Genomic DNA, 11,603 nt, shown 5'->3' on the forward strand with positions numbered 1-11,603 from the left:
ACATGGTAGTCATTGTTAGACTATTGTTAGAATGGAATATTTAGACCATATTAGAGGTAATATGGAACATTAATTATCAGTCGTAAGGCTTTGTTTTAGTAGTGCTGGATTTTCGCAATACTATTTTTACTAGCATATGTCTAAAGTTGTGTGGCTTATATCCTTATAGTATGTAATCAGGATTATAATCAATAGGTATTTATTTACACAACATAAGTTTTTTTTAAAGTGACATAGTTCTGTGCTTGCACTTGAAAAATTACAATATATAGTGTTGAATCTATATCGTATCAACCTTAAACCAAAATACGAAATATATGCTATATATATATATATATCGATGGCCGCATATTAAAATCGATGGCCGCAGCTTTTTTTGAATATATCATATTGCTAAGATTAGCTAATCACAGTGGTCTAGTGGCTAGCAATCCTACTATTGCTACTAAGGTTCAGGTTTAAGTCTCGATGAAAACGAATGATGTTTGTGAATTGAAAAAATTCACTTTCATAATGAATATAAGAAAAATCATGACCATAACTAAAAATTACTAATAAAGGTGTTCAATATAATTGATAACAGTTTTTATACATTTGAGAAACTCTTAGCTGTATTTCACAATTAGGATTCAAAAAACTCTGTACTTGGTTGTTCGATCAAATTTTAAAGTTCTTTAGTGAATGGTAAATGTTAATCCATCGAATCATAAAGAGAAAAAGTGCAACATCTATTATATTATTTCGGATAAGCATAGCTTGATGATCTGTGTAACATGCAGAATTATTTCTTCCAAAACCGTATGAACACTACAGTTTCTTTCAATTTAAAAAAGAAATAAATAAAAACAAATAAAAAATTAAATTGATATATCGCTTTTATTCGTGGGTAACAAACTTAATGAGTTATCGTATAAAAATAAAAAATACTGCATTCCAACAAAACTTATCCATAAAAACCTTTAATGAATGGAAGAAACAACGTTTGGTTTATCACCAACTATGGACGTAACTAATAATTAAGGGATCATCAACGCTTGTGGGAACGATTTCCACTGACTGCACAATTGGCTGCAAATGCAAGTCGCTGTCAACATGCGCGAATGTGCCAAATTCCTCGAAATCGGAATCAACAAGCACATAATCGGATTCAGTTTCAATTAACACAGCTGATGCAGCATTACTGTTTTTTGGTTCAGCAGGTTGAACCGCTGGTATGACAGGTGTATCATCCACCTTTTTGGCAACTGCTGGATTTTCAACATTTTTAGCTTCTGTTTGATTTGGTGATGTTTCGTTGATTGCATGTAATTTTGTCACTGGTACAACTGTCGTCACTTCTTCAGCTGCAATGGTGCTAGTGGTAGTTTCGGTTGTTGTTTCCGTTGTGGCATCAGCTATGATTTCTTCGGATTCTTCTACATTTTCTTCTTCTTCTTCTTTTGGTTGCTCATGTAGTTTGGGTGCACTAAGAAGTAATAATTTTTCCGATTTCCTTAGTTTAGAATTGTCTTCATTTTCTTCTTCAATCTCATCGAATAATTCTATTTCAATGCCTTCCACAGTACCTGGTGCTGGGTCTAATTCAGCAGCTGTAATTTTAATACTGGCATCTTCATCTCTACTTAACGCTGTAATTGTGGTTTCCTCAGCGTTTTCTGGTGCCTTTGTTGTGAAATCTTCTTGTTCGATATCTGTTGATATTGTGGTGGCTTCTAATGTTGTTATTGATTGTGATTTTTGCACAGATACATTAGAGCCAGCATCGATACGTAATACGCGTGCCTGAGTATAAGAAAATAACAGGCAGGATAATAAAACTTTGGTTATTAAACCTTTTGTTGTCATATTTTATGATTTTTGATAGATTTTTATTTTTACTATCCACACTATTTGCTACTTAACGTTTTATATATTTAACTCGAACTGATTTAATTGAATTTTTATCGTCTTATTTATATTGTTTGCTGCTTGCATTATGTCAGCTCATCATAATATTTTGTCACAAATTGACCCTGATAGTATGTAGAAGCTTCTACATAATTTTGGTTTCGCTTTATTTACGTACATTTTCCGTGTTTGTGAGCAGCATCGATATCCGGAAATGTAAAACTGCCAAGTAAGCCGAACAGAAGTCTATGTACATCCACATACACTCGTGCGGGTTTATGGATGTATTGCTATTAAAATAGTTGCCAAGGGGATGTACCTAATCGCATAATACAAGTACATTACACATCGTCATCACAGCATTAAATTGGTTTACGACCAACGAAAAAGCTGCTTCTCTACGATGGTCACCTTAAAAACGCGGTCGTTTACACTGTGCAGCACGTGCTGATCTTTTTTGGTCACATAAACTTTGGGAAGTGCGATTTCATATTTGAGTCACGTTTCCAATAATTTCACTGTGTTTATTTTTTGTGTGCTACGTTTCGTAATTGATATTATTATTATGATTAAATTTGCTTCGCAATGTGGGCTAATGACATCTGAAATGAACCAAAAATGCTTGAGAAACTTTACAAAATAGATTATCTTCTAATGTTTATGGATTGTTAATGAATGAAATGTAATCTGCGTGTTTTTGCAACTGACACCGAAGCAATCAGCAAGCATTTAATACCCTTTGACAGGAGATTAAATCCTTGCATTATTGAGATATGTGATATAAACGTAGATTTGTAGTTGTCTTAGAGCATGTAAAATAATAATTAAATTTCATATGTAAATGGATAGAGCCTCACTTTAATTAAATTGCTTCGCAAAATAAAGACACTGACTGAAAGAATCTTAACTTTGTTTTTCAATTAAATTAAGCTCTTAAGCTTTATTGAAAAATAATTGATTCCAATTTTCACAATATGTTCAAATAATTAGAATTTAATTGCTTCAAAATTAGTTTGATACAAGTTTAAAATACAAGTATTTTAAATATCAAATTAATGAAAACTTGTTTAAGGAAATAATTATTGTCTTAATTGCCAAACTTAAAAAAGTTTGCTTTAGTTTTGATTCAACTTTAATATCCTTCACAGAAACAGGTATGTTATAAATGAGTTAATTACTATTTACTTACAATAGGCAGTGGTTATATGAAATATTTTGGACGATATCGGTTAGTAACTACTGTTTTTCTAAACATTTTTGAACAAAAATATTCTTCGAATATTTCCTGAGACCACTGGTGATAAGTACTTGACAATACTCGATACAGCGTTGTATGGTCAGTTTAATTTCAATAAATTAAATAAATTTTTGTTCTTGTCTTTTCTTTGCTATTCGAATTTGTCTAACTTTTAAATAATATAGTAATTATCTGACCACACAATATCGTTTCTTTCTTTGATCCGCAATAGCATCTTTCCCTTTAGCTATTATTCAAGGCAATCAAAAATTTCTTAAAAAAATCTTTTAAAAACCGGGGTTCTACTTTACTGTTATCGTGTCTTCTGCTTTAATAAATATAAAATCATTGATGACAAATTTAATACCCTTATAAACCTGAAAACAAGTTATACCTAATCATCAATTTATATTCAAAAAAATAAAAATAATTGGAGTAGTTCAAAGAGTTGTTAAAGAAATATGTGCTGCAATTGAAGACAAAACACACAGCTTCACTCTATTCTTGAATGAAGCTCAAGGTTTTGATAAAGTCTGACAAAAGTTCTTCATGTATAAAATGAGACAATCCCTTTATAAAAATATTCATAATCTTTTCCATTCCTATAAGGCTACTAGAAAATGAAATTAAAATTGAATACCATTATTTCATTATAAATTGATACTCATATAACAGCTGAAAGTCTTCATGGGTCATTGCTCTACTTAATCTATACATCGATTTTTCATTATTCTTAAATCATGTGGTTTTCACTTAGGCGGATAATACTTAAGCTCTCTGTAAACAGTGCGACTACCAGAGCGCATCCTGATTTCAATTCCATTAAGACTTTTAGAAAATTGACTTTAAATATTGCCCATAAAAGCTAATGAAACGAAAAGTGTTCACACTTATCTTAGTTAATTGTTGCGAAATATCTGGGCATTCATCTTGACAGAACTCTGACTTAAACCAAACACGAAAAGAGTTAAAAAATATAAATAAAATTGATATCATACGAATTAATATGGATTATTTATAGAAATTGATTGCTTTAATATCGACAAAATATTGAAAGTTTTAAATAAATAAAACTCCATGGTACTCCAAGGTAGCTCAAAAAGTTATAGAAGTAATAGCTGCAACTGTTAAAAATACAAAAAATTTCAATTTAACAAAAAAAAATTTATTTTTAATTGTAATTAATTTACTGTTGTCATAGGGACATATACTCCAAACAAATTTTTATATTAAATCCATAATTACTTTATGTAATATTAAGGTCCAGTGAATCGCTTGCAATGCATATTTGGCATTATTACTAAACCACTTAAAACCATCGATGTTGTTGTACATTTGTTTTTTTATTGTATATAATTATTATTATATAATTATTAACCTCACAATGTTGATTAATATTTTATCTGATTCATATCAGAAAAATATCAGCTCCTGGCCCAAAATATATAATACAATAATAATACGCGGTAAAAAAGAAAAAAAAATTTATATATACGAGAATTAGAAAAAAGTAGCGGCTTAAAAAATTGTTTGAATAATCCGTATAAACATTTTCAGAAAAAAATCTACTTCTTCTTCTTGAGTTAGTGCTAAAAAAAAAACCATATCATTTATTTGTCTTTTAGTTGATGACGGACCTTAAATCAGCATATCTTCCTGAGAGTCCAGAAGTGGACTTGAGGATTGTTAGGGCGGGGTTAATTAGCGTAGCAACTTTAGTGAATAATTTTAGAGCTCAGAATTTATTATATTTAAATAAAAACATAGTTAGCATTGCTTTTGATATGTGAACATGAAGCAAGAAAAATAAATTTTCATTTCATATCTCAAAATTTTCTAGTACAAACCCTTTTACTTAAAATTTTAAGAAAAATGCAGGAGATTGTCTCAATTTACATTGGTAAAGCCGGTATACTTTTAGGTGAGGCGGTATGGGAGTTGTATTGCATGGAACATGGCATTCTTATTAACGGAAATATGCCATCATATGAATCTGAAACTGATTTCAAGTTCACGAATTTTTTTCAACAAGTACGTCCAGCAAAATTTGTGCCCCGTGCTCTCTTCTTCGATCTAGAACCAACATACACAAATAAGCTTCGTAATGGAAAACACAGATTTTTATTCAACTCTGAACAATTCCTAACAGGAGACGATGATGCAGCTAATAATTTTATAACCGATAGGTATAACAGCGGCTCAGAAATCATAGATTCAATGATTGAAACTGTTAGAAATTTTACTAACAATTGTGAGAATGTTGAAGGGTTTATAATTTACCATTCGGCTGGTGGTGGTACAGGTTATTGTCTAACCGCATTGTTAATGGAACGTCTACGTAATGATTATCCGAAAAAAATGTTTACCGAATTTTCCATTTATCCAACACCTATTATATCGCCTATCACGACAGAACCCTTCAATGCGGTATTAAGCACATTAACTAGCTCTGAATATTCCGATTGCTGTTTCATTGTGGATAACGAGGCTATGTATCAAATGTGTTGTAGTAATTTATTGATGAAGAATCCCAATTACACAAACTTGAATCGTTTGATAGCACAAACAGTCTCTTCAGCAACTATAAGTTTACGCCTGGAAAGCGCACTAAATAGTAATTTAAAAGAATTGCAAAAGAATTTAGTGCCACTGCCACGTTTGAACTTTCCATATGCTACTTACGCACCTGTAGTGCCTGGCGATAAGATTTATGACATTACAGTGGAACAACTAACGAAGTCGTGCTTTAGCAAAGAAAATCAAATGGTTAAGTGTAATCCAGAGTATGGTAAATATCTTGGCTGTTGCTTGCAGTTTCGTGGAAATGTCGAACCGACTGAGATTAATTTAGCTATTAAAGCTATGCGAGAAGAAAATTCTTTTGAACTTGTGGATTGGTGTCCGTCGGCTTTCAAAGTTGGTGTTAACTTACGAAAGCCAAGTTTTTTGCCTAATTCAGATTTGGCAGAACTGGAGCGTACAGCTTGTGTTCTGTCCAATAATACTAATATTGGGGATTATCTTACTCGTCTGAATCAAAAATACAATATATTGGAATCAAAGAATGATTTCGTGTGTTGGTTCAAAATGCAGAACATAGAGTTTGCAGAATACAAGGAGGCTTATGATTTTTTAAATCAACTAATCAGTGATTACGAAGAAGTGGACTTGGATATATATCAAGTGGATTAGAATTATGATGTATAAGTTCTTCAGAAATAGTTGAATATTTGTATTAGTTATATTTAAAACTATTGTGAAGCATCATGCAAGGAAGAACAAATCAAATAATAAATTTTAGTTATGAAATTACAAATTATTGCGATGTTTTTATATTTGCACACTTCGGTTCAAGTCTTAAGTCTGTATGATTTTCATGTAATCATTTTGAATATTAAGCATTCATTATGTTATCAGAACTTTCGGTTCTTATCATTATAATGTTAGGAGATCTTGCATTGCGACCTTGAAGATTAATTGTGCTTCTGCGATGGTTTCAAAATATTTGTTAAAGTGTAATTCTCTCAATGAATAGTAGTATCGAGATTAAACAGATCATATTTCCACTGCTATTGGATGGATGCCCAAGTATTTTAGCGCAAGGGAATTTCTCTGCACGTGTTTAGCGATGTTATTGTTTATATCTATATTTCAATTACCTGTAATTTCAGATAACAACTACCTGTAATTTCACATTACAATTATTTGTAATTAGTAATGAAGTGGTAATTTAATTACAGAGTAATAGATTCGTGTACAACCAATAAATTTCATTTTAGTAGTGATCAGTTTTGTTAGTTAATAAATAACTTTCCACGTTATTCTTATTCTTCTATAAATTCATCACTAAGTTTTCTATATACAATATGTGGCCATGCAAAGGAGCTAAAATTTTATCTCTCAGTTTTCAGCCATTCTACACTTACTTACTTGTTTCCTGAATAGTTTTCAGTATCCCCACGATATTTGATTATTTCAATTGTATGTATTTAAAATTATATATTTCTTAAAGTCATGTAAGTTAAACGACCCTAGTTTTCTTCTATGCTTGTTTTTTTCTTCCTAAATGACTGAGAAGAACGACATTTTCCGAAATCATAAATTTGTTGGTGGTTAAAAGTAGTGAAACTTTTCGTATTCAGGCAAATTCATCTGCTATTATGTCAGTCTAAAATGATCTAGATGTTTAGGTTACTCAGATACTGCATTTTGTTGATCTAAAGTGACATGGATTCACATTCAGCGAAATATTTGCGATAATATTAATAGCTTTGAAATTAGCATAGTCCATTATATCATCCAATTTCATTATGTACGTATATATGTTTATATTTCTTTATAAATGTATCGAGCGGAGAAGATTATTTTAAGAAGATGAGATTGGGGGATGCTTATGTGTTTCACATAAAGTTAGATTAACGAGTTTTCCTTGGACCGAAAAGGTTCTATCATATATTGACTTTTCATCCGAATTGAGTACAAACTTACATTTACTTGTGACATTGTAAATATGTAGTAATCGTACCTATTTTGCATTCCTTACTATTTAAACCCATATTTAATAATATTTTCTGTTATTTACCATATTATAATTGATTTAATTTGATTTTAGTAGATATTCTCAATGTTCAACTGTTAGATCGAGCTTATAATTGAAGAATTATTGAGATCATCATATCAATTTAATCAAGTTGACAATAAATATATTTTTTCTCTTTATAAAATCCCATGAATTACGAGAAAATTTTATTTTTCGCCATGTAAACAATGAAGAATTTTATTTTTTCTGATTTGATACTAAAACTTTCTTTATTGCAATTCAAATACTTTTGGATTTATTTTTGCATTCGAACTTTACGTGCTTTTTTGCTGCGATTTTTGTCCACAGCACTCCAAACAGTCTTTGGACTCTGGAACTTATCGTATATCTGTGTGATTCCATTGGTCACATTAATGCCATTTGACCGATTCGTTGCTGTTGCCACTTTATAACATTTGTTGTTTGCATTGAAAGTTTTAAGCTTCCTCCAACTCATATCCAACCAACTGTAGTCATCTCATCCTTCCATGTTTTACTGCTGTCTTCTATGCGTTACAGGCTGCAATCGAGCGAAAAAGTTTCCACTTTATTCATACTTTCTATTCATTTACGTGTATTGGAAAAATGCATTAGAGTTCGATATAAAGTTTTGTCTTTCGACTTTTTCCATGAATTATTTTCTATAAAAAATCGTTTTATTATTCAAAGTTTAATACTCTTCCATATCCTTTTTATGTTGCCATTTTAATGGCGAAGTAATGGTTTTTTTTTTGAAATTGTTTTTTTTTTTCTTTTTGAAAAAAAGTAGTAAACAGTAGTTATAAATTTTAGTTAACGACATAATGATTCTTTAATGAACTGGAAGGAAATCTGGATTCTTTAAATTGAAACAAAACCAATAATTATTCAATGAAATTTTAAAACAGCAAATAAAGTTTATCATTGATATTGGCAAAGAATGTGTAATGATAATTTGAAGATTATTGCTTTGTTTGGTATTAAATATACCTCAATGTTAGGGCAATTGGTTTTATTAGTTTTTGTGATCGCTTAATAATATGCATTGATGTGTTCTATCAGGTTTTCAATCTTCTTGAACAACATCGAAGAATAATTTGTAATAAACTAAATAGCATTCAATCTCGTCACCTAATTCTCTCACACTAATTTGGTTCGTACTGTAAGCACCATACATCGAGTGCATAGGATCAGATTAGTCCTAAGAAAATCATTAGTGGAAAAACATTTATGGAGCAAAACGGATATTCTGAAGTTTTTTTGGATGTTACATATGTATTCGAGTAAGTATAGTAAAAAGTTATACAGAATTCAATACCATTTTTGTGTAAGATAAAAATATGTGTGATCCTATCTAGGAATAATAAAAATTAAGGTCCTACAAAGAACGGCCCTTTTATATAAATCCAGTACAAAAAGGGAAACTGTACTTCCCGCTTAATTACAACAGTGAAAATGTACAAAATATGTTGCAACATTTTGGATAATTGCAACATTATTTTCATTAGATGTCTATTTGAAGGATATTTGGTATTCGAATATCAGTCAAAAGATGTTTGCATAATTACTATAGCATAAAAATATATCTATTAATTAAAAATAGATTTTGTGTTTAAATTTTATATCAGTTTTTTTTGACTGTTACTAAAAAGTCTGGTATTTCGGGTGTAGAACAAAATAGTGCAAGTTCAATGAGATTATAATACATCAACAAATATGAGTATAGAACGTTGTATTATGTTATTACTTAGATTGACTAGTAAAGTGAATGATAACGCTGCATCACCCAAAGCAATATTAACAAAATTTAACGAAATTAAGTTAAAATTAAGTTCTGAGAATTGTCAGTTATGCATGGTACTGTTTGGATGTCGATATTCATTTTAACACTTTGGGTAATAACTTCATAGAACAACAAATAAAACAATAACTTTTTGAAAAAATTGGACTTCATTCATTAACGTTGTTTTCTTCAAACGTAGTACAATCATTTAAGCGCTTTTCTTAAATTTTCAATATCTCTCTTTTAGAATGATTGAACTTTGGATTTATATACCTTACATAGCGTATATACCTTAAATATACCTTAGTTTTGTCGATGAGTTTTTGAACAGGTAGTAATCACTGAGTGCCAAAGGTGGCGATTACGGTAGGTGCAAAAGCAATTCGAAGCGTGATTCTTGTGATTTGGGCATAATAGACAACGACTTGTGACAAGGTGTATTGTCTTTGGGAAGAAAATCCACCCTAATTCCAAAATACGAACTCCGTAACCTTAGTAAATGTTGCATCTAATGCGCTACTAGCCATTAGATTCCCAACTGTTGTTCATACAGCTGAATATCGATTTCACTCTGAAGTGAAGTAGTACCATATATCGAAGCTTCTCATAGACTTGCAAAATATTTGTTAATTTTCATGTTCACGTAATAGGACTCCCTTTAAACATACCTTTGAAAACTTTTCACAATTTTAGATGTACGAAATGGAGAAGCTATGGATGCTACGAAACTACTTTGATGACTTAATCGAAAGAAGCTACATGATATTATAGTTACATATAAGATAGAATAGAATAAAATGGGATTTAGAAAATCTCAATATGAGGAATATTTTTGGCATCAAAGTGTGATTACTCAGAAACTCTTTTTTAACTAGTTGTAGAGTTAATGTTTAATACATCGGCTAAAAGGTTTTGAGGTCAAGTTATAAAAACACATTGTTTTATTATATTAATTTTTTATTGCCATGACTGACGCGTCTTTATGACGAAAATAAACTATTTAAAAGTTGGACGGATTCAAATAGTAAAGAAAAGACAAGAACAAATATTTTATTTAATTTATTGAAATTTGGCTGACCATACAACACTGTTTTGAGTATTGCCAAGTACTCTACATCAATGGTCTTAGGAAATATTTGAGTTTCGTAATTAGTTTATAGTCCGTATATAATTTGTTTGGACAAGTGCTAGGTTTGGACTGCAAATGCCACGTTTCCACTGCAAGTGCCAGGTTTGGACTGCTAGCGTTGCATGGTCAGCCAAATTTCAATAAATTAAATTAAATTTTGTCCTACACTTTTCTTTGCTATTCGAATCCGTCAAACTTTTACATTGTTTTATATATGCGTAAATATGTATGTTTTCAAATATTTTTGATAAAAAAAACCAAAAAAAAAACTCGGAGCCGAAAAGATCTATTTTTATTTAAAATAAATTTCATTACGTAAATAATCGACTCATTTTTATGAAGTTCCTAATGTGTAAAAGTAACGCCCTAAGCAGAATATATACATATAGAAGTGTTTAATAATAATATTTTTAATTTATTTGCTATGTTAAAATAATTCTTATGTTGCCGTATTGTACACACTTCAGACGAAAACCTTATGTTTCTTACATCGTCTCACTCTTAACATGAGTACACGCACATCCGACAATTTATAAGTTTTATAAGACAAACACAACCCCGCATTCATGTTTAAATTGCTGAATGCTGTTTTGAAGTGGAAAGAAAGAAAACAACAAAAAATATTTTATATACTTCACTCTCGCTTTTTTACAAATAGCTTTAAAATTGCTGTAAATAGCAGGCCAACAGCAAAAACAGAAAGCGGCAGCAACAACACAAACAAAGTTAACATCGAAACTTTTTTAAACTTCGACTTTGGTCAGAATTCAGCAACAAATTATTTAAAAGTTCAGCAACGAAACAAACCAAAAGTTAAAAAGCAAAACAAACAACAACAACAACGATGCCAACAACAGCAAGCAACACAATATTCTTTTGTCACTGATCGTAGAGACAAAAGTTAAAACTTCAAACAGCAGCGTAAACAAAAACAATAAAAAGCATTAACAGCATTTACTGCAAATAAATCAAAATAAAAACAACAAAAACAACAACGACAACAACAACA

At 30.5% G+C, this 11,603-nt stretch overlaps 2 protein-coding genes across 2 annotated transcripts; one reads left to right on the plus strand and one right to left on the minus strand.

Annotated features, from left to right (window-relative positions):
• Positions 1–877: 877 nt before the first annotated feature.
• LOC119671213 lies at positions 878–2,794 on the minus strand. Its single transcript, XM_038081749.1, has 2 exons — positions 2,745–2,794; positions 878–2,489 (listed from the first exon to the last, which is right to left on the minus strand). Exon 2 carries the CDS (start codon positions 1,843–1,845, stop codon positions 991–993), a length of 855 nt encoding a protein of 284 aa, XP_037937677.1. The 5' UTR covers positions 1,846–2,489; positions 2,745–2,794; the 3' UTR covers positions 878–990.
• Positions 2,795–4,938: 2,144 nt separating this feature from the next.
• Positions 4,939–6,436, plus strand: LOC119673339 (tubulin alpha-4A chain-like). The gene has a single exon (XM_038084604.1). The coding sequence runs from the start codon at positions 4,997–4,999 to the stop codon at positions 6,314–6,316; it is 1,320 nt and encodes a 439-aa protein (XP_037940532.1). The 5' UTR covers positions 4,939–4,996; the 3' UTR covers positions 6,317–6,436.
• Positions 6,437–11,603: the final 5,167 nt, after the last annotated feature.

The sequence above is a fragment of the Teleopsis dalmanni genome, chromosome 1 (genome assembly GCF_002237135.1).
Source record: "Teleopsis dalmanni isolate 2A chromosome 1, ASM223713v2, whole genome shotgun sequence".
NCBI classification, from domain to species: Eukaryota; Metazoa; Arthropoda; class Insecta; order Diptera; family Diopsidae; genus Teleopsis; species Teleopsis dalmanni.

Excerpts from the sequence above, each read along its gene's own strand:
- LOC119673339 (XM_038084604.1), top strand. The coding sequence starts at position 4,997 with ATGCAGGAGATTGTCTCAATTTACATTGGTAAAGCCGGTATACTTTTA.
- LOC119671213 (XM_038081749.1), bottom strand. The coding sequence starts at position 1,845 with ATGACAACAAAAGGTTTAATAACCAAAGTTTTATTATCCTGCCTGTTA.